Here is a 25,128-nt window from a genome sequence, read left to right on the forward strand (position 1 = left end):
AATAAAAAAAGAACAGTATTTTTAAGAAGCAGAGATCCTTGCGTAAATACTCAATAGTCTTTATTGATCAATGATGAAACTGTTTGTAATTAATTTTAATAAATTAATATATTCTGCTGCTATGATGCAATTTGTGAAAACTATTTATTTCTTACGTTCTGTTTTTTTTTTTTTTTTACTCTTATATAATTTTTTAAGTTTTGTTAGTTTTATTTTTGACTGGATTTTTTGCTCCTGTCTTGATTTATTTTTTTTCTATTTGTGAGTCTCCTCGACATTGCCTGGTTATATTATATATATTTGTTGTATTACTTACATAAATTACAAATAATCTGCAACTTTTCTGTAAATTGGAGTTCATTATAATTTAGCATTCTAAGCTCTTTTTTTTTAAGGCAATAAATCTTCTGATTGTTCACATAATATAAAAAAAAACTTTATACATGAAAATTTCTATGAAATACTGTGATAATTTTTAACGCTAATTTATTTAATGTCATTTTAAATTATCTTGAATAATTTTTATTACGGTGATCTTGTTATTTTTAATTAATTTAAATGAGTCGATTATTTTAATCTGATTTTTTTTTATGTTTCAGAGTTGGCAGTAGCTGTGACAGATCAGATAGATTTAATATCACATACTGGCGAAATTGTGCATAAATTTCCATTTGAAAACGGTGATGTTCGAGCACTTGCTTATGATTCCATCTTCAGACAACTCTATTTTAGTAATGTTAACCATTCTGAATTTAGTATATTTCGGTTGGATCCTTCAGATGATACCATTGAATCGACTCCTCTAGTTTTTAGTAAGTGATTATTTATTTAATACAAAATAATGTTTAAAAACGATTATCTAAGTACCCTTATCAGCATAAAAGTAACTGTAAAACATTATATGATAAAATAATTAGTAACTAATCATCTTTCAGAGTAATTATGAAGTAAAAGGTGAAAAAATAAAATAAAGTACGACTAAGTTTTATATATATATATATATATATATATATAAATTTTGGTACCGCAGAAACATATAGGTAATGAAAAGATAAATGAAACATGGCTGACATGAATTTGCAGTACTGAATAATTACTGTACAGTAAGTAATGTATTACAAATTACAGTTAATGCATTTTCAGGAACGTTACAAATGATGCAACATTCATCGTAAAATAAGTAATTTTAAAAATCATAAATAAGTTAACAATAATGAAAAAAAAAAGTTAATGACTTTTTACACTTTATAAAAAAATAATGACATAAAAATGAGCAAAGCACATTTCTAGCATAAAGTAAACTGATGAATTTATTTCATCTAGTTTAGTTAGTGAAGTGTTACAATTATAAACTTCCTACTTGATCTTCTAAAAACAAAAAAATAAAAATTAAATATCATTTTACAATTATTATGTTTATATTCTTAAACTTTAAATATATATATATATATATATATGTTTCTATAAAGCAACTTGTCCTGACTGACTGACTGATTCATCTACACCTTACAAAAGCTACTGAAGATAAATAGATGAAAATATGTATAGAAGTTCTTACAGTGAAGTGCACACTAAGATAGGATTTTTTGAAATTTCAAGTTTAAAGGATTAAAATTGAGTAACAATGAAATCTATGTCTTTTTTGACATAGTAAAAATGTATCAAGAACTGATACATTTTTACTTGTATAAATTGTGGAAACCAGTTATAACTAATATTTTTAAGATGGAGGCTGACTGTTTTGAAACCCACATTCTTAGATCACATAAAGTTTTAGGTCCTGCATTGACCAAACTGTTGCTCTGAAGAAATTACAATACACTGATTTTTTTATAAATTGAACAGGCTTTAATTTTTATGTATAATTATTGTTCTCAGAAGCATGCGTTTATGAACACAGCTGGGTCCAAGGGGCAGAGCCCTTTGGCTAGATGGGAAGGGTGAGCAAAGCGAACCTTGACCAGCTAAATATCCCCTGATTGCGATGGGAAATGCCCATCGATGGGACTGCGCTAATAGCCATATAGCGTGGGCAAAGCTGCTATGGGAATGCTAGCATATAATATACATGTAAATATACTGATTGATAATAATATTATCTAATATACGTACAAAGGGCACTAGGAAAGCTTTTTTTACTATACGATTTTTTTTTTTCAATTTTTCAAAAAAATTTCCACTACACATCATATACTTCTCCATCTTTTAAAACAAGTCCTCAAAGAAACCCTGCCATATGTTATTGGAGATTTGGGAACACTCATCAACCCAAGCCCTTAGGAGATCATCATCGCTTGTAAAATGCCTCTCTTTTAGTCTGTTCTTCACCTGGGAGAACAGTACAAAATCACAGGGAGTGAGGTCAGAACTGTAGGGAAGATGTTTATCTTCCCTGCTCCAATGCTGGCCAAATATTCTGAGCAAACTTTGGAGCAGTGTGTTTTTTTGGTGAAGAGACCACGTGTCTATTCTTGAGTTTGGGAGCAGCTTCTTGAGAGCTTCAAGAACTTAAGGCAAGCATTACTCGGTATATCACTTCGTTGTGTCTGTATATATGTATATATTTTTTTTTAATAACCGTGATCTATTAGATCAAGTGTGTACCTGATGCGTGTTAATGTCTTCAACTTACCGACAAATATCCCATTTGAATTTTGAAAATCAGACGATTGTTTGCAGAGATATTTTAAGAGCACCCTGTTGAACCTCCCAAAACAGCGCCCCAGGGGCACCCCATTTGTTACCGGTTGATGGTGATGATCCATCTAGTCTCCCACAAGGTGGTTGCAAACTTCACAACTCTAGTTTCACACAGACCCCACGGGAAACCCATTGTTGTGCAACATAAATTTTTTAATTTATTTTATGTAATGTAAATTTAATTCTATTATTTTTGTAATATTATTCATTCGATCGATTCGGATCATTAAGTGCAAGCCCGGCTCACACAGTGACAGAGACTCACAGTTCATTAATTCAATTCATTAAAATTTGTGCTTCAGCCGGCAAATCTCCACTACTACATATTATATTAATATATATCTTTTTTTTTTTTGAGATTGTCTTCTGATTTTCCGACACAACTAAGTTTTGTTACCTGCCACAGTACTGTTTACATAGGAGATTTCCCATTTCCATCGTTTTCAGCATTTCACAGAACTATGAAACACAATGTACCATCTGATTGTCAGTCAATTTATGAGACACCCAAAAGGTACAAAGCATATGTATAAATCAATGTTTTACAGATTTAATAGCTGTTGTTTTTATTTAATAATAAATTAGCAGTATACATTAAAATTTATTTATTTAAGTATTTAACTGTTCACTTTCAAATACTTAATATTTTTTCTAGTAATGGAAAAAACCCCCATCGTTTTTCCTCGCTCATAGGTACAAAAAACACATACACACTCTATATACAACAAAATCACATTTTTCAGATCACGTCAGTGGAACAGGACAACACACATATGAAGACATTAAATATAACATCCAGGCCTAAAAATCATCTCATAAAAATAGATATCTCAACTTGTTTGAAAAATTTTAAATTGCAAAACTTAAATTTTGACAAAAAGAGCACATTAAATCAACAAAAAAGTGTAAATTGATATATTATTATTCGATTACAAGCGTCGTTATGCTTGTAATCGACCTAACTTTTTAACCATTTGGAGCCATTAACCCTGGAATTTCTTTGAAGAATCTCTTCTCTAATTAGTTCTAAAAGAACAAGGATTATTAAGTTGCAGTATTTCAAGACAGATTTATTTAATATTTACTAATTTTAAAGTTTTAATGTCATTTCATCATGGAGCTTGATGAATAAGCATTTAAATTTTCAGGTAATAAATTAAAATTTTATCATGGTTAAGAAAATAAATACTTTTTTTAATTAATTACATTTTTACTAAATTAACAAAGAATTATGATGTTTTTTTATATTATATTGATTTGAATAAATAAAAAAAATGATTTAAAATTTCTGATTCCGCTTCCAAAACCATTCACAAATTTTTAACCTTGGTTTACCAAATCTTACCAGTAAAATAAACAAACATTAACTTAATCTAGTTTAAGAGCAATTGCTTTTTACACCTTCATTGCTGTACATTCATTGAAATACATTGCTGTTCACAGTGGTGTCATATTACAACCTATTATTGCCATTAGCTATTAGTAATTTCCAATGTTTCTATGATTTCCAATGTTAGTGATTTTATTCAAACCATTTTAGATTTAAATCTTAATCGGAGAAGTTTACCGGATTACCCAATTATTTTACCCTCTAGTTTGTGGTATCTTAAACAGGAAACAAAGTCCCTAGATCATACTTCAAGTAGAATCATCATTTTATTGTGTTTCAGTAATGTAGCAGCTAACTTAACGGTGCTTTATATGGGATTATTGATGACTGCCAATTTATTACATGTAGTGTTCTGGTTTCTTGCATATTATCATTACTTCATAACCTTACATTTCCAGAATGTTATATCTTGGTGTCAGATGATTCCGAACCATCAGGGTGCTATGATATACAGTTATCTATATTATTTTTTACATTGTGTACAGGTGAAAATGTGTGATTTACTGAATCTTTTCAGTTATTTTTTTCTGAATCTCTTAGTAATATTTAGAAAATTTTTGAAAAAATCACTTTGTTGTATTAAGGGGTTTAAATTTTTACTGGTATTTTAGAAGTATTAATCATCACATAAATCAGACATTTTTATTTCTGTTTTATTTTTTCAAATTAATTATGTTTAAGTAATATTTATTTATTTTTGGTTAATATTTATGAAATCTGAAACATTAAATGTGATATTGAATTACAGCAAAAATAAACTATAAAGTTTTAACTCTGTTAAATCTAACTAATTAATAATTATGTTAGCAATAATACTAGCAGCATAGTAATAATACTGGTAGCTGTGGTTTACATTGAAATTACTATTAAGTGAAATACTAGTAACTGTTGGAATCAACAAATTTAGTATTACACAGTAAAACTAAATATATACATTATTTTATTTAGAATTTAATAAAAAGATTGTTCTTTATATTGAATTTACAGAAATAAAGTACAGCTGTTACTTTTTTGTAATTATGAAATTCCATGAATTAATATTATAAGTATTTATCTCTACTTTTTGAAAGTTTCTTTGTCCTGTGTTTCTATAAAAATTATGTTTTTTTATCTCATATTTTTAAATAGTTTGTTCAACCACTTGTTCTTTTCTGTTAAATACTTCAAAATCTAACATTTTATTTTATATTGTGTGTCTTTTAATAAAGCATTAATTATTAATAAGTTGCGTAATAAATGAATATTGTAAAAAAAGTAATATTTATTGAATATTAAGGTTATCTTTGATTTGTAATGTTCATATTTACAGATGTTAACTATATATATAAAAATGTTACGTTCGTTTGTGTACGGCTTCAAAAACTCAAAATGTTCTGCACCGATTGAGCTCAAATTTCAGCACGATATATAACCCGCATCAAAGATTGTTTTTATCTATTTTTCGCATCAGTCACATACCCGCGACCGCGAGAAATCAGTTTTTTAACGGTCAGCTGTGTACCAGTGACCACGCCATCTGCCGGAACCGAGGGGAACACTCACCATACTAGCTAACGACAACCGCAGTCACATGTGAAACAATACCTGTTCCCAATTACATTCTTTATTAACAAAAAGAAAGATTGTTTCAGATTGTTATACAATCTGAATTAAATATTCACTTTAATCAAGGTACTTTTGTGTGATCGTGTCGTGATTGAGCTGCGCCTTTCACCAAGCTCTGAATTTATTAGAAAACGACCAACAGTGGGATATATGTATTAATGACGCGTGCAACTGCAACACTGCAGATCCAAACCAAATTCACGCATTATTCGCAATTATATTGCTTGCTTGGACGCCCTTCATCTCCAACAGAGTTACGGGAAAGATATCGATTGCATATGGCTGAGGATATTTTGCATAGAGTACGCCTAGAAAATACCAATAACACCATGGAATTTACAGAAGGCATTTACAACGAAGCATTGATAAATATTGAAGACAAGTGCTTAGCTATTGCAAATAAAGTTCTTAGTCAATTGGGAATGCCAGCACCCACCCGAGCTGCGATTGCTTCATTTGATGTGGATTTACGCCGTGAACAGAGTTACAACATCGGTGAACTTCAGTCATATGTCCAATCAAACATTCTCAAATTAACGCGTGAACAGAAAGGCATTTATGATTGCATAATGCAAATGATAAATGACTGAGTTGGGGGGACCTTCTTCTTGGATGCGCCAGGAGGAACTGGGAAAACATTCCTCATTAGATTGATTCTAGCAATGGTTCGATCAAAAAATGACAATTATCCTGTTGCGGAATATTAATCGGCCAAAACTCTATAACGGCACGCGACTTGCAGTTAAGAAATTGATGAATAACGTAGTGGAAGCAACGATTTTAACGGGGCCTTTCAAAGGTGAAGATGTCGTCCTCATTCCTCGAATACCCATGATCCCGACCGATACACCATTTCAATTTAAAAGATTGCAATTCCCAATTCGATCGGCATTTGCAATCACAATCAATAAAGCTCAAGGTCAATCTTTAGAATTGTGTGGTTTAGATTTAGATGCGAATTGCTTCTCACATGGGCAACTGTATGTTGTGTGTTCCCAAGTTGGCAAACCAGATAGCCTTTATATCTACGCAGACAGTGGAAAAACAAAAAAATATTGTATATCCACAAGTATTGCAAAATTAAACTTCTATGAAACGTATGCTTTGTTTTGTTTCTCATTTCTCATCCATGCAACCACAATGTGCAACAGCGAAGCGTGGCGGGTGGAGCTAGTATATATATATATATATATAAACATAAACTTGCTATATTTTTTACCTTGAGTTGTAAGTGGTGGAAGAGTAATTGTTTGCAATTTAGAAATTTTTTTTGTTTACATGTTAAGCTGTTTTTTATCAGAATTGATTAATATTTAAACTTAATATTTGTCTTTTCACACCATTTAATGTGTTAAATGGTGAATTAGATTTAAATTTTTTTCTGAATCGCTACTTAATCCTATGGTATTGTAAGCATGATATAATGATATTTTTATAATAATATACCCTTTCAGTATGACTCAATTAGGTGATGCGGTTAACACTCTGATGATTATTTTTCAGGTTATTGAATTCTTTTGGCAGGTGCTTCATCCGTTTTAGTTTATAATTATAGTAATCGGGTGCACCTGTGTCATTTAAAACTGGGGCCTATTTTACTCTATACAGATCAGACCCTACGAGAATCAAATATATCATATTTCACAGTTTTTTCTCTCTGCTGATGAAATTTCCCGCTATTCTTTTTAACCATCAGTTGGTAAAGCAGCTACATTCAGTTTAATCTATCAGCTGTTTATGCGTAGTTCATAGCGTATGTTGTGGTTATTCGTATTATGATATTTTATTTGTTTTAATGTAACAATCTCTGTGATGAGTGTAGATTTACGTAGTCCGGATAGCACAGTAGGTAGAGCATTAGGTGTTTGTAGATTTACGTATAAGTGAAATATGACTTATTTAGACGATGATTTTTTGCTCATTTATGTTAAGTAAGTGAACATTCCGAATCCCTTTTAGTTGTGATAAAAAAAGTAGATAACTAGTTAGATAAATACTAAGCTGAGTGCAAAAGGTGTGAATAAAGGTTATATATATTAGTGTAAAATGAAAGTTGTGCATAGTGTTGTGATGTGAAATAAAAAAAAACATCGGCTACTTAATAAATTCAGGGACATAGCCAGGATTCATTTTGGAGGTTTAATTTAAAGAAGAATGGAAATTTTTATTATGTAAATCCAGAGTAGTAATAATTTATTTACCGGTGCTTTTTTGACACTTAATTGACATATATCGTTTAAATTTTGCATTCGTTATCATTTATGCTCACGTATTTATGTATATCAAGGAGGGTCCTGATAAACTGATTTATCAGGCGAATGATAATGTAATTATCAGAATGGCTCAGATGGTTAGCTAGCACCAGCTAATACAGGAAGGTGATAGTTCGAGGCTATAACACTTTTATTTCCTCATCACTGTCAATTCCTTGATTCTGACCCTACCCACCATTGTATTTAATTTTTATTAGCAACATATCGTAGTTGAGCAGCTTAAATAATTCTTCCCTTCATTACAGGGATTTGGTTTTCTAGATTTATTCTGATACCCATAATTTCTTTGATCTTCCCACATTTTTGCTTCCCTCAGGTTGGTAAGCCAAGGCAGCTGCTGGAATCCTCCCCAGTCATCCTACTCCAGTGGTAGCACCTCCTTTGTATATTTTGTTTTATTCTGTTGTGTAAACATTGTACTGAAAGCTCTCTTCATATATCTAAATTCTTGATCCTATTCCTCCATGTATCATATACACTATGTAAAAACCACATCTCCACCACCTGAATTCTGCTGTTCAGCTTTTTGGTGTGTTATCACAATTTGCTACTGTATAATAGAGTGGGGGTGGCTATCGTGTTATAAAATTTAATATGTGTATCTTATATTTTTTAGCTTTCTGGGTATGTTCCCACATATTTTCTGAAATTTGTTAAGTTTTTCAAGTACCTCATTATCAAACCCATATGTCAAAACACTGCCCAGATATTTAAAATGCTTTAGTTGCTCGTTCACAATTCCTGCAGTCACTCTCATCTTGGTCTTTTCTTTATATTCATCAGGCTATAACATAACATTGTTGGATCTCAAAAAAGTTGTTTAAAATTTACTCCAGATGGTTTTAGCACCAATTATATATGACATTTTTCACACGCAAAAAAGATTTCAGTATAAAAAATGTTTTACATCACCTCACACTTTAATATTACATCTCAAAAAACTTAAGTTATGAATTAATCATCCACAAATTAATCGTTGTAAACTCTTTTAATGATATTGTTACCAAATATTTTACTGATGTGTAAATTTTCATAGATATTTATTTAAAAATTTCATTATTTTCTAATGCAATAAATTTATTAAATTCATGTGCATACACATAATTGCTTGTAAAAATTTGTTTTATACACATGATACATCCCAACCCGTAGGGGAGGGAAGACACCCACCCACCTTTTGACACTTCTGGTCACCATCCCCCCCTACATAGCACTGATGGACTTTAATGGGAATTGTCTTTCACTCTCTAACTTTTTACATCTTATACTAATAAGCTAGGCCTTGTTGGGATGCCACCGATGTAAATGCCTCTGTAGACATTTACATCAATGATTTTTTTAAACTCAGCTTTTGCCTTTGCTGCAGACCTCATCCAGACATTTCGAATGTCCTACATCATTGCCCTCTGAATTAGCTAACCGAGTTTGTAGAAGCACGAACCCTGCACCTAGTTCTACACTTTATAGAGCCAATTTCTACACATGATACATCCCAATCCCGTACGGGAGACACCGCCTTTTGACGCTTCCAGTTACCACACCTTCCACCCTGTTCCTAGCCTTGATGGGCTTTAACGGGACCTACACATGATACATCTCGATTCCCCCCCGAGGGGAGAAGATCCCGCCTCTTAGCGTGTCAGGTCGCTACACCACCCCCTCCGTTCCTTCCCAGTAATGGCTTTAACGGAGGACATCTTCTTGCCCTCAAACTGATCACATTCCACAGTGTTCAGTCCGGCATCGTGAGATGCCACCAATGCAGATGTCGAGGGACATCTACATCGCTAAGTTCACCCCGATAGTAGATTTTAGTTTTATGCCTTCCGAAGAAGACAACTGACACCTAAAGCTACCACGTTGCCCTCAGGAACTAAGCTAGAAACCTAATTGCAGATCGAAGACCCCGCACTTAGTTCTAACAATTTAATGAGCCAATTTTATGAATGTCTCCAATTCGAGGCAATATAACAACAACTTCCCACTAAAAGTGTTGATCGCAACGAAATTTAGACCTAGTTCCCTTAATGAGCCCAGCTAAAGTTATAACTCATGAATGAGTGCAAAATTTACAGACTCCGGTCTGGTCTACCGGAGAGAGGAGAATGAACGCCTACTCCCACTCAGCCTACACATGATACAATGTAATCTAAACTAATTATATTCTTTTAATTGATTTTTTGTTAGTCTGACAGCGTACTGTGTTTTGGTCAAATACTGCTACTGAGCCATGGTTTCATTCTGATATGAATGAAAATCTTTAAAAAAAAGAAAAATAATTATTACTTTAACTGCTTTTTTTTTTGTGAAAGTCAGTGTGTAAGTAGTTGATGTGTTAATTAAGTAATAATTTATACTTGTTTTATTTTCAGAACAAAATGGAAATATAATTGATTTGGCTATTGATTCTATGTCTCAAAAATTATTTTGGACTGTTGGTTATAGTATAAAATACATAAATTTGGAGAACTCCATGCCACCTCAGGCTGGTATTGTTTTATATAAGTCTGAATCAGATATGCCGTACGGACTAGCTGTCGATATATGTCATAGGTAATTATGTTGGATAATATATACTCTCATTTATGCTGTTTAGATCTTTATATTGAAAACAAATTAAATTATCATTTTTATGTGTGTTGTAAAAAGTAGGTTGTAAAAGAAATAAAATGACATTTTTTCTTTTATCTTCAGTCACAAAAGTAGTTCTTTTTTACAAATTAAAAGTTAAAGTCCTTGTTTATGATAATAATAAAAACCCCTTCATCATTTTAAGCATGTCAAACTACAGATGATAGCATAATTTTATAGATATTAATCTATTTGGAATGATTGTTTGAACTTTTATATGAGCCAAACAGGTGGATTTTACATTATTGTACCATTCATATATCAAAGTAGTAATCCAATATAATGCATAGTTCTTGTTTCATCAATTACTCATATAAATAAGGAAAGTTACAGTGTGAAAAACCTTTTTTATTATGTATATCTCATTTCAGACTGTAAATGAAATATACAGGTTAATTAAAAATTGGATGGCATAATTTGGGATTTAATTTGGAAATAAACAAAAGGTTTTTCATAAATATACATCCAGAAATCCTTTTTTTCAAGTTAATGATAGTGAAACATTTCGCCCTAATTTGCTGTTCAAAGAATAAGATTGAAGCCATACTTAAATTTTTAGGGTTGTTATAAAGGATAAATTTGAAAATGTTTGTATGATTGTTTGGATGTCAAATTTTATAAAAAAGTTACATCTGTATTTAGTAGTTTGTGAGAAAAGTTTTATAAAGTTCAAAGTCCGTGTTTCCTTTTTACATTCAAATAAAATAATCAAGGAACATGAAATGCCTACTTATTTTTTTCTAGTTTCTTATAAACATTACTATTATAAATGTACTCATACCTTGGTACTACGGACTAAAAGAGAGGAACACCAGCGGTCTGATAAAGGAGATTGTTCCTAGGTACCTATACCATAATTAGGTTACGTTCAAAATCCATTAAAGGGAGGTCTGTAAGTATACCTCCCCACTATACCATTAAAGCAAGGTGTGAGTATACTGTATAGTTAAGAATCATCTGCATTAGTGTATATTTAAGAAAAATAAAAGTTAAAATATCCATAGACTCATATCCAAGACTGCTTGATTACGACTCTAAAATGCTTTCTGTACAGATGCTGCTGCTGCTGTGATAGTGGATGTACAAAGTAAACAAATAAGCTATATAAATGATACAAAAATCTTAAATCTTTAATTGTAATTATCTCCAAAATAGAGCCAAGTTGGAAGTGTCATTTTGTATTTAAAGTAGAGAGACCTTTCTTCTGACCCCCTCCCGCCTTCTACTCTGTAAAAGAACAATAAACTCCATTATAAGTTGACGGGCTGCCCTGTTAGTTTCTGGACTTTATTCTTTGTTATATTTTCTTTTATAGTATTAATTGAGTTTGTTGATGTTTATCTTACTGTTATTACATAACTAAAGATTTAAATGTCTGGGAACATATAATAAACTGATTATGTTGGTAATTTATTCAATGAAATTTAAGAGTTACATAGTATATATATATATATGTAACCTAAAACTGAATTATGCTACACAAGTGTGTCATAAGAGTAATTCTTTTGACTGAAATGGTCAGACAAGTAATGTATGAAAAAGTGTTCTTTAAGGTTCACTAAGCAGTTCGGGCAATATATAAGGAACTGGATATTTTGAAAATGTTCATCTAACAAAAATATAGTACTCAAGTATACAAAAAATTTTATTGGAATGGTTAAAGCAGTACTGAAACATAAGATTCAGTCACTAGGTAAGGGTAAGCGTTTGTATAAGCAAGATAAGAAAAGTAACAAATAGTAAATGCAAGAAATCCACCGTTAACATTTGCTTATTTTTATTAAATTAAGAGGTTGATGTAAGTTTCTATTTGAGTAGTTGTATATTGAGAGATCTTGTTAGAAACATGTTGATCAAATAAAGGATATATTTTCTATTCTGTACTCCACTATTTAAAGCAGCCTGTTATTTAAAAAAAAAGTCTTTAAATGTAATAATTGTTTTTTAACTGAACTTCAAAGGTTTCCTTTTGGTTTTTTATTTTTGTTGCGGTTGAGATTTTGTTATAAAAGAAGCTTAATATTTTTTTTAAAAGAGTATATTCTGAAATTTGTAAGCTTAATTTAATTAAGTATAATATTTAATTTTACAGGAACTTATATTGGACAAGTTCATCTATCCAAAGGTCAAGTATTGATGGTAAAAATGTAGAAGTTTTGGCAAAAACCAATAATTCACCATTGGGAATAACTGTTGATCAATATAGTGAACGTGTTTACTGGACCGAAGAAGGATCTGGCACTTTAATGTATATAAAAAGTTTATCCTTATTTGATAAAAGTAATTCTACTCCTGAGATAAATATCAGAGGTAAATTTAAATAATGTAAAATATAATTTTTTTTTTATGTACCTCACTGTTTGATCTAAAGAAGACCGGTGTAATATATAATTACAAAAAATGGTACAAATGTAAATAAATAAAACATTACCAATACAAAAATGTAACTACTTGTCAAAAAGCGCATCTCAATAAAAAAAAAAGTAAGATGCGTTTTAAATTCAATTTTATTGAAATTAAATTAAAAAGTGAATAATCGTATATTTTTCACAGATTTCAAGAACACTATATTTAAAGTACAATAAAAAAGTTTTTATAGTGTGTTTTAGAAATCTGTTTATTTATTTTTTATTCTAGTTGTATTTTTATTATATACAAAATAAGTATAAGTATACGAAACATTCTGTCCGTATAATAAAAATACAGAAACCCAAAAGACAGAATTGCATTTTGATGAAGATAAGAAAAGTAATGCGGAGAAATGACGTATAAAGAGAATTAAAACACTGCTGCTGGGGTTCTCTTCAATATGAAAAAATTTACTATGAGGGGCATTCGGTAATTAAAGAGACAATTGTTATAGAAAAATGATTATTTATTCAATGACAATGTAACTAACACTACTTCGCAGTTTAATTCCCGGTTACATCTAGTTACTTGTCCAATTTTTTTTTATGAACTTTCTTATTATAGTAGTAAAGAATTGTTCACCTTGTTGTCCAAGGCATTTTTGTAGTGCCGCATTCTTGATATGTACATTATTGCTGAACATGGAGCCCCATAAAAACTTTAAGAGGACCAAACAAAAATAAAATCTGATTGTGTGAAATCGGGACTGTAAAGATTGATGTACCTCACAACTTGACTTTTCAATTACTTTCTGATCTTTTGAGCTGTTTAGGTGTGGCAGAAAAATTACGCTTTTTGAGAAATGAGTAGATTTTTCCCCTTATTCTATGCTTCACTATATTTTCTAAGTATATTAATCACTGATGATTGTATGTTTTTCTTTAAAATAATAGCAATTATTTTTATATTTATGCACTATTGCAAAACTTTTATATTCCCAAAATACCTTTACCAGCTGATTTGTAGGTTTTGTATATTTCCTGGCAGGCAAACTCAGATATTTGGATTCTGGCTCAAACTGATGAATCTGAGTTTCGTTACAAGTTATTACCCACTCTAAAAATGCATTGCCTTTCATTAGAAAAATACTTTTAAATATAGAAATTAAGACTTATTATTAACTATCAGATAATATGCAATGATGATAAATAAATAAATAAATAAATAAATAAATAAATATATATTTATATATATATATATATGTTAATGAAACTTTTTCATTAAAAAACATTAAACTTTCATTTTTCATTTCATTAAACTTGACATGAACTGTCAAAGTTTAATGAAAATTTGACATGGCTGTATAAATCACATATATATATCATGTAATTTTTCATTTTAAAAATTTGAAAGAAACTTACTGTAAGTCTGATAAAGGGATTTTTTGTGGCCCTATACACCTCTTTTAAAGCCACTACTGGCAAGGAACGGAGAGGGTGGTGTAGCGACCGGACACACTACGTTGGCGGGATTTTCTCCCCTCGGGAGGGGGCGGGGTAATAGAGATGGTCCTATTACAAAAAATGTTAATTGATATATTTGAACATCGTTAAAAGTAAAGTACATAATGATTAAATACTACTTTTTTGAAATTAATAATTAAAGGAGATGAAATTATAAAAACTGAAAATAAAAGTTATTTATTATATCTGTAGATAGAAAAAAAGTTAAATATATTTTATTTTACAACATTTTTAATTAAATAAAAGTAATTAATTTTGATAATTTTGTACTAATATATGGTCATATTCATTATAGTAGTAATCTCTTAATGCTTGTTATGTTGTGTTAATGAATTTTTAAAATTTTCTTATTAATTTAATTAATTATTTGAGTGTCATTGCAAGGTCATGAAATACATAGTGTTCATATCATCTTGCTGTTGTATAAAGAACATCATCACCTCATGAATTATTAACACTTCACTAGAACTGTTTTCTCTAAATTTTTTCCTGGACCTTACTTTTTTTTATTACGTTATTTATTATCATAGATTTCTGATTTTGTAATGGATTTGTTTAATTACTTTATTTATTATCATTGATTTTTTGATTTTGTAATGGATTTTTACTTTCTTTTACAAAGTAAAGGAAGTATTGTTTTGTTTTTTTTGTCTTCAGTCATTTGACTGGTTTGATGCAGCTCTCCAGGATTCCCTATCTAGTGCTAGTCGTTTCATTTCAGTATACCCTCTACATCCTACATCCCTAACAATTTGTTTTACATATTCCAAACGTGGCCTGCCTACACAATTTTTTCCTTCTACCTGTCCTTCCAATATTAAAGCGACTATTCCAGGATGCCTTAGTATGTGGCCTATAAGTCTGTCTCATCTTTTAACTATATTTTTCCAAATGGGAAAAGAGTCGGAAGTATTGTGATCGCGAAAAATTTCGGGTTTCAGATTTCAACAGAAATATCAATTTTGACCATCCCTGCATCCATTTTGACTAGTTTCAGCATGACGTCTGTACATATGTATCTCGCATAACTCAAAAATGATTAGCCGTAGAATGTTGAAATTTTCGATTTAGGACTCTTGTAACATCTAGTTGTGCACTTCCCCTTTTGATTGCAAACAACTAAACCAAAGTCTCCAAAAAATTTGGATTTTGGACTTTTTCTTAATTACAGTAATATACAAGGGAAAGGAACATCGATTATCAGACTTCATCTCCTTTTTTATTTGATTTTTTTTTAATGTAAATATATTGATTTTCTAATAATTATTAGCCTCTTATTGTAAGAAGAAATTTACGACAAATAATAATTCAATAATAAAATTTTTTTAAAAATATGAAAAAATATCAGAAGTTGTTAATGAAATAAAATTTTATATACTTTATATGTATATGTAATTTAATAGGCGTACAAGAAAGTCATGTGTTGTGTACATTAGATTTTTATATTTAAAAAAATCAAACAACTGAGTTTTTGTTGTTTAAAAATAAACATTAAAATGTAGATCTGATACAGAAATTTAGTATTAGAAAGTCTTAAAGTTCAAGCATATCACAGAAAATATCCCCATTAATTGTGCTTTCTACAATCCCCATTAATTGTGCTTTCTACAAAAATAGTTGGGCCCACAGTTTGGTCATTCATCAGGCCGCACCAAACATTGACTTTGGGAGAGTCCCGCTGATGTTCAATAATTTCATGTGGTGGTTCTGATCCCCAAATCCTGCCTGCAGTTGTGTTGATTTACTGATTTATTAATGTTGGAATGTTGACTCGTCTGAAAATATGAAATTTTTCAGGTAGTCCTCATTTTCATTAATGTTGTTAAGCATTAAAGCTGCAAACTCTAATCTATTCACTTTGTCATTGGGTTTGATTTCATCCAAAAGCTGTATTTTATACATACATAGTCAAAGCCTCGTACGCACCACTTTGTGCACTGTAGATTTAGGTATTCCTAACTCTATTGATGAATTTTTCAGGCTACATGTACAAAATGCTTGGATTTGTGCCATATTCTGTTCAGATATGGAAGTCTGTCCTGGTGACTACCCCTTTGATGGTTCATGTTTTCTTAAACTGATTAAACCACTGGAGTGTTGTTTTATTTGTAGGCACATCATCACATTCATATTAATAATTAATACCTTTAATAAAGTTATTAATAATTAATAACTTTGATAATCGATCTTTTTACAACCAATGTGATAACCTTTTGATAACCAAACAACACTGGAGTGTTGTTTTATTTGTAGGCACAGCATCACCATATTCATATCAATAATTAAGCTGAATTGTGATAACCAATCTTGTTCAATAAACCAGATCATGCACTGATCTTTCTGCTGCACTGTCTTCATGGCAGAGTGAGACTGCTGACCAGTGACAGAGAGCTTCACTGGTCATGCAGTGAAGGTCACGCAGTGGTGCCAACAGCAATGAATATTTGTGTTGAAAAACTTAATAACGACTATAAATATGAAAACTGGATGCTTTTAACAGATTCCATTATTTCATTACAATTTTTAGAAACCAAGGTTTTTTTATTAACAACCCACATACAGCCCAACCAATCTAATTTGCCCCTTTCGAAAGATTATTTCACAGATTTTTATCTTTTTTCTCATGCTAAGACGTATTAATTTTGAAATTACCAATGCACCTAAAATTTTCAACTGCTCCTTTAATGCCACATCAAAATGTTAAATTTTTTACTTTTGTACTTCCATTAACCAAATAATATATTATCTACCCAAATTATTGGTGTGCTATTAAATTACATTAGTTTATGAAATTCTGTCTGTAAACAGCATTTTATTTTATTTTTAATCATAATTTTATTAATTTTGGAAGGGTTGATATATTTATTGGGCAAAAGAATTTACCTGAAATTGTTATGCTCAAATTATCATTTTAGTTGTTCTTGATAGATTTTAATTTCTATTACGTTAGATATTATTTTTTCAAATTTTATCTTGTTATTAGTCATCTCAGAATGTGTATGGATGTTTCTCCAATGCAGATCTCTGAACATCCAAAACTCAGAAAATCATTTTATCCGAAAGACTATTCTCCAAATACGTTTGTCTGAAGCCGTTTGATCCAAACGTTTCTCTGAATATATTTGACCCAAAAAGATGAAAAATACTATTTTCAACAGTAACATTTCCATGACAGTGAAATACTATTCAAAATCAAATTTTGTTGTCTTCCTGTACATAGTATTTGGTTTTATTTAAATTTATTATCTTTATTCAAAATTTATATGTAATCAAAATTGATTGTATTGTTGCTTCATGCTTGATTTATTAGTTTGTATGTAATATAAATTTAACGACTATGCTTGCTGAAATTGTCAGTAATTGAATAACTGAATGGTTATAAGGGTAAACGGTACAGATGTAAGATTCACTGGGAATGCTGTAAGCTATGCCTTTATAAGGAATGTTCTGCAAGAGCAGTACATCATGATCATTCCCGAGCCGGGCCAGGAGCTTCATGTTTTGTAAAGTTCCGCTCAATCTGAGATTGTTCGCATCTGCCAAATTACGACAAATTCAATTCAAAACAGGTTTAGGCAACTTTGAAAACAAAGACCATAGTGCACCCAGAACACTTGCCGGCACAATTATTGTGTACCCAATTGGCCAACGTTTCAGAAGATACTTATATTTTTGTAAGTGCTTCTAGTGTAGGCAATGTATCTTCCTAATGTAAGGTACTTTTAATTTACCTTTATTGTTTTGGTGTTATTATTAAGGTGTTTTGTGTAATTTGCCCTCAAGAGATAATCTTAAAAAAGGTTTAAGGAGACAATATCAGAAAGATTTGCCTCCTAACCTTAAATTGATTGTGGATTTTGATAATTTACCTGACTGTCATAAAAAACATTTATCGGTAAACAATTTCTTATTCATGATTCTGTAAGGTCAGAGGAAGATGGAGGACAAGGAGTTTTTTACCACTTGGGTCAGTCGCTGTTTAAGAAAATCCAAGATGCAGGTCTATAACAAGCTTTAGCTTTTGTTCCGGTAGAAGATCTTTGTTTATTGGGTTTTTAACTTTCTTCAAAATGTTGAAGATGAAATTCTCCTGGTCATTGATTACTTTGGAGAAACATATGTAATTAGCAGGGTCCTGCTAGAGGCAGAAGATAGATGCACCATCACTCCTCGTCCCCTGAAACTACAGAACCAGCATGATGCAACTATAGCTGATATTCACAAGACAAACAACATCAGCAACAGCTGGCACAACAGGTTCCAAATAGTCACAGGGAAACACCATCCAGTTCTGTATTCAGCTATATCAGAATTGCAAAAAGAACAGGCAGATTCTGAAATAGCTGTTATAGAGATGAATTTGGGGAGTAGAGTGCAAATAGCTATGAAGGAGAAATGGGCGGATCTGCAGATTCGCTTGCAATCGATCCCAGTAAGCTCTCAAGAATATAAAAATGATAAAGAACTCAATTTTTTATGTTTGATAGTTCATAATGTATCATAATCTTTGGTTATTGTAGTAAAATTCCATTATAAATTGATTATAATAATAATAAAATTTTGGTATAATACATTGTGGAAGTAACACTTCAAATTAAATGTATTCTGATATTTGAATTTCAGAGTTTTTGTGTTTTGGAATTGTTTTTGAAGAAATGACTGATCTCTCAGAAACCATTTGTTACCCCAGACACCTCCTTTATGTTATTTATAGATAATGACTTGCAATATCTTACAAAAAGTTTATAATGCACCACTACAAACATTGGTGTTATTTGTTTAACAAAAATGTGTTAATTCATTTTTCAGGTGTTAACTTCAATTTTATTTCAGTAATACTATGAGAAACTACTGCTGTATAAAGCCTTGATAATGTTCCAAGTTACGTATATTATACTGTTTAAGGATAACATTTTTTGTAACTCCTTCGTGATTATATTCCTCAGTAATGAAAAGTTAAAATTTTTGTCGGAAATTGTGTGCCTGACAGTTACAAACTAAAACAAAAAACATACAAGTTGTTAACAGAACTTATTGCTAGAGAATGTAGTATGTTTTAAGAAGAAAATTTGTAATTTTTTTTTTTTTTAGTAAATCATAGTGTTTATTTATTGTTGTTACAATCCATACATGTATTAATGATAAATATTATGTATAAAATGTTTTAATGTTTTACTGTTAATTGTTTAGTAAAGTTAAATAATTAAACTCTTTCCAGCTGCAAATGCACATAAGCCTGTGGCATTGAGTACATTGGGTTCAAGATTTTTTTGGACTGATGTTGGAAGCGAGGCAATTTATAATGCTAAGATAAACAATGAAGATTATGATCGTGTAACTGTGTCAAAATTAAAATCCTACTCTAAGAAGTATTTTTCTAAAATTTATGGTATTGTTTCAATTTCCCAAGAATCGTATCTTGATCCTAAAGAATGTAGCAAAGTTAAAGAACGAAAGGATCAGGTAAGACAGTTTATAAATATTTATTATTCAGCTAGCAAACATTTTTATACATGTAATTTAAGTAGATTAGTTCCCATTATTTAAATTTGCCAAGTTTGTGATCCATTTTCTCAAAACCATTCAGCCAAAATTTAAAGGCATTATTTGCGTACTTGTATTGAAACTGCGCAAGTATATTTATGTGATTTTTTTTTACTAAAGAAAAAATATAAATTCTTAAGAAATGTTAAACTTTTTCAAATTTTGAAGCAGAAAAATGTTTTTATGATGTTATTTTCCAGTAGTTTTTCTTAATTTAGCTTCAGTAGTTACAGAAGTTTTTGAAAATTGATTTCATGGCTGATAAAATTGGACTAAGTTGAGAATGTTTGTGGGAGTATTTTGTCTTCAAACTGCAGCTACGTTGTTACACCAAGAATCTTTTGCAGTGAATATAATTCATGGTTCAGAGAGTTATCGGTCTACTTCTTGAGAAATTATATAGCTTGTACATCATTTTTCATTTTTTCAGATCATCTACAGTTTTTCTGAAACATTTTGCTTTCTGAAAGACACTTTTGTTTTATTTTTTGTGCCAGCATTTGTTGATGTGATTGATCCTGATATAGAAGTGTAAATATTTCCTTTTTAACAGAATAATTTCCTACTAAAAGTGTGCGGATTCAATTTGAAGTAAAAGTGAAGTTTTGACATCAAAGTTCCTTTACAAAATTTGGAACTTGAAAAATGGGGATTTTTACCATGTTAAATCATGAACAAATTAAACAAAAAATTAACGACTACATACACATTTAATAAAAAACCCAATTTTATCTCATGAAAAAATTTACTGTTATACACTCTAAACCAAATGTTTTTTGGGAGGTTTAGTCATTCACTCTCCTCAACTTAATATTTGACCCTAGGCAAGATAACTCTATTTACTTTGATCAGGTTGAGAGAAGCTTTTAAACTTTACTTGAACAAATATATAAAAAGGCATCACTCCCCAGGTTTATGAGCTTGCCTTAATTGTAGACTACAAAAATAAAATTTTCTTTTTTTTAGAAAAGGAAAACTTTAATTTTTATTTGAGAAATATCTTTTCTTACTTCTTTTTGAGGTAAATACCATTCTTATTGCAAGTCTTGTTCCTAAAAGTTCAGCTTTGTTTTTTCTCCAAATTAAGGCCGCATTATTTTCATCTTCCATGTTTCCTCTGTTCATCACTATTTTCAAGAGAAAAGTTTTTTGGAACTTTCGGAATCGGCCGCGCCTCACTGTAAGTTGCAAGTATGATTGCTGATGGCAAAGAGGGACAAAATTCAGGTTGTTCAACGTAAGAAAAGTAGAATCATTCAAAAGTTTATACTGAATGCATATTTTTGTTAAAATGCATACATTGGTTTGAGATGGGTAAAATAATGTGGAAGATCTTGGGACAACTAGAGCTGGAATGAAGAGGGCTGTTTATTGCCTTGACATTTGAGTATTGCCAATCTATGTTGAAGATGGGCTTTTGAACAAGGTTGCGTAATCGTATGTTGTTTGTTAAAATGCAGTTAACTGTTGAAAAATGTGTATTCGTGATGGAAACGTATTTAGAGATGAAATCTTTATGTGTCTGTAAAAGTTCAGGGAGAAATTTGAAAAGTAAGATCCAGTAAAAAGTGTTATTCAGAAGTTAGTTAAAACATTTTGTGAAACAGGTTCAGTGTTAGACCAGAAACATGTCTGACAGGTCAGTGCATAGAAGTGGATGGACATCATTTTCAACACCTTCTGTAAATTATCATATAAGTATTTGCCTATAAACTATTAGACCAAACTAAGTGATGGAACCTATTTTAGTTAAACACCTGTACTGTAAATTCAAATCTTATAGAAATTACTGTTACGTTGATTAGATTAAAATAACAATCGTTAATGTGGTTTTATGGTTTATGCCACCCCTTAGAAACACCAAATGGGTCATACATAACAAAAACTGTCCACATCATTTATCATGCCTCCTGCAAGATAAATGATGCCTTCACTAACCGGTATTGTCTGAATTTCATTGTGCTATGATTGCCATGAACTAAGTAGATTTCTTACCAACAAAGGACTATGCTAGAAACATAATTTGTTTTTTTTTAATGCTTATATCAACTACTTTTTGGACATTAGCCACTAATGTCAGTGGCTTGCTGTGTGACTCCATAGAATGTTGAAGTTTAGTAATATAGAAACCGGTTTATTAAGCATGACAGGTTGTTGGCATTTTATGTTACACCTTGTTTCCTAGATACTATTCCTTGAGACATTCTTTGTGTTGTAGACTGCATCAGGTTCAGAAATTTAAAAAAAAGTTTATTTAAAATATCTTAGGTCAGGCATTACGCAATTGACCTTGAAAGACTTGCCAAATGCCTACTGTTCCTATTTAATGTACTCTTCTTATGTTCGTTTTTTTTTTTACAGTACTACTGTTCCAATTCTTAATGCCCGGTTGTTTCCTTAGTAAGATGCGAAACCTGGCCTAACAAATCCTATACTCAAGAGAAGAGAGAACGAGAATGCTACATGTTCCTTTGGCTTAGAAGGATTTCATATTCCAGGACTAAATATCTTTCATTTTCATTGCCTTGTTGGTATAATCTATGTGTCTTCTGAAAAAATGCTGATTAAGCCATTCTTGAACATATCATTTTCAGTTAACTCAATGATTTGATGTATACAGACTGACAAGTGATTCAGTTATGTTTATGACTCTAGTATGTTTTTATGCGAGCAACTAGTAGAGTTTCATTTCAAATGTTGTTTTCTCCTTTGGTGAATTACTATCCCTATGAAGAGAAATGTACAATTCATTATTTGTGCAGTTTTGGCTTTAGTTTTTTTAACGACATTTTATATTTCTGTTTTTTTTTAATAACTTAAAATTGATATTCATCTTTTATTTCATGCTTATCTTTCTTATCGATGAGTTCTTGTGTAATTTTTTGTAGAGTGTTAACTATTAATTTTATATCATCTGATCTACTACAAATCAAATTCAGTTCATTTTAATGAGTCTAGTATTATATTATTAATGCTTACTGTAATCCATTTTTCCTTTTTTAGTATAAATAGTGTTTTAAACAGAACTTTTTAGTATTTCATTGTTCTTATTTTAGAATCAAACCATTCACTTGATATGTTCTTAGTCTTAAAATAAATAAGTCAGTATTGCTATTAAATGTACCTGTAAGACCTTGTGTAATGTCATTATATTATATCATGCCTACATTGATGATCATGTTCTTAATTAAAGTTCTGTGTGTATCATTATTATGTGATTTGTGTCTGTAAGTTTTACCAAAAATATTTTTTCTTAAGGTGATGTGGCTCTATTAAGTGAGCTTCATATATTTAATTTCCAAATATTTCAGTCATATTCTAAGATTCATATATCACATTTTCTAATGAGAAAATCTGGTTTACGTTTAGATAATACTAGGGCTGTTGAATTTTAATGGAATCATGGATTTTGAATTCTCGCCTCGAAGTTGAAATAGTGAACCATGCATACTGTCAAGGTGTTTTACAATGGTTATGTGAAAAAATTTGCAAAAATAGATCAGAGTTGTGGTGAGATGACTGATTGTTCCTTCAGTATGACAATGTTCCCGCACACTCAGCTTTGTCAATTTGTCAGTGTTATGCCAAAAATCAGTCTTCCCTCAGCCTCCCTACTTGCCAGACCTGGCTCCTTGTGATTTTTGCTTATTTCTGAAATTAAAATCTGTTATGAAATGATGCTGTTTTGTGACTGTTAATGACATTAATACAAATTTGTCACACACCTTAAAGGCCATTTCAAATGAAGCTTAACAATTCGTGAAGTGGAAACAACGCTGGGAAAAGTGTGTGAATAGGTGACGGTAGTACTTTGAAGGGGACAAGGACTAATTATTTGTAAAATTAATAATAAAGATTAAAAAAATAAAGTTCTGTTATTTTCTGAACAGACCTCATATGCAGTTGAAACCATGATATTAAAGAACTTAGTGTATTTATTCTTTATTACTCTTTGCATTAAATTTATTTTTATTATATATTGTGTTAATTGATCTTATTTCTTCCTTAGGTTGAAGAAGACATATTAGAGGTTGTAGATAAAAAAAATAAGCTTTTGGAGGGTATGAGTGAAAGTGTTGAAAAAGGAGAATTATTATGTTTCAATAACGGAATAGAATCATCCGGTGAATGTATATGTAAACCAGGCTTTAGTGGAGATCATTGTGAATTATCTCTTTGTCATAATTATTGTTTACATGGAGAAGATTGTGTTATTATAAATAATAAACCTGTATGTAAATGCAATTCAACATGGAAGGGAGAAAGATGTGATATCGATGTGTGTCTTGGTTATTGTTATAACGGTGGTGATTGTTCAGTTGATAATAAAAAGATACCGAGGTGTAATTGTAGTGATGAATTCACTGGAGAGCGCTGTGATAAACATGTGAAAATGCAGCATCTTTGTATTGCACATTGTAGTTTAATGGTAGCTGGTTTTGATGAACAACAAATAATTGATATGTCATCTAGTCATGAAATTCCCGATGTTTTAGCAAAACCTCCTTCACCTTGCAGGTATAGTACTTTTTCTTCTTTTGTTAAAAGTTGATTTTCTTTCTAAGCAGTAAGCAATATGAAGTATGAGAACAAATTTAAATAAATGCATATGAAATTTAAACTATTTTATTTTAATCACTACACAGCTACAAAAAAGAAAATGTTTTTTATGTGCGAATGTACTCGAAAAACAAGTTCAAAAAATTCAAAACAAAAAAAGATAGGCTACCATCTTTTGCTACTGTAAAGAATTTTGTTTATATGAAGATGAAAATAACAGCAGATGTTTATTGTGAAACATTAACATAGCTTGGGAGAGTGATACGTAATAAATAGTAATGGATGCTAATGAAGGGAATTAATTTTTTTATATGACATCTCTACCGCTAAGGGTGTACTAAACAAATTTAATTTGCATGCTTCTTACCATCCCCCTTTCAAGCCCCAGATTTGGCACTGTCTGATTTTCATCTGGTCACAAAATTGAAGAATTGGCTGGCTACTTGATACTTCAAAAGTGATGACAGATAGGTACTTCAGCGACGCCATTCTTTGTAGAGGAAATAGACAAACTGATGTCAAATACATGAATTTGTGCAGGTCTTTGTCAAAA

At 30.7% G+C, this 25,128-nt stretch overlaps 1 protein-coding gene across 5 annotated transcripts in view; it reads left to right on the forward strand.

Annotated features, from left to right (window-relative positions):
* The window catches only part of LOC142326480 (protein cueball-like), a 166,210-nt gene that overhangs the window by 119,849 nt on the left and 21,233 nt on the right, over positions 1-25,128 (forward strand). For 4 of the 5 annotated variants that reach the window (XR_012756794.1, XM_075369057.1, XM_075369054.1 and 1 more), the window contains exons 2-6: positions 600-812; positions 10,341-10,521; positions 12,692-12,909; positions 19,690-19,934; positions 24,025-24,533. Coding sequence is in view for 4 of the 5 variants with exons in the window: in XM_075369057.1 (XP_075225172.1) it covers positions 600-812; positions 10,341-10,521; positions 12,692-12,909; positions 19,690-19,934; positions 24,025-24,533 (1,366 nt within the window). In the remaining variant the exon portion in view is untranslated. Of the gene's footprint in view, positions 1-599; positions 813-7,464; positions 7,627-10,340; positions 10,522-12,691; positions 12,910-19,689; positions 19,935-24,024; positions 24,534-25,128 lie in introns of those variants that run through there. The other variant, XM_075369056.1, reaches the window with a different exon arrangement.

Source organism: Lycorma delicatula, chromosome 6 (assembly GCF_047948215.1).
Source record: "Lycorma delicatula isolate Av1 chromosome 6, ASM4794821v1, whole genome shotgun sequence".
NCBI lineage: Eukaryota > Metazoa > Arthropoda > Insecta > Hemiptera > Fulgoridae > Lycorma > Lycorma delicatula.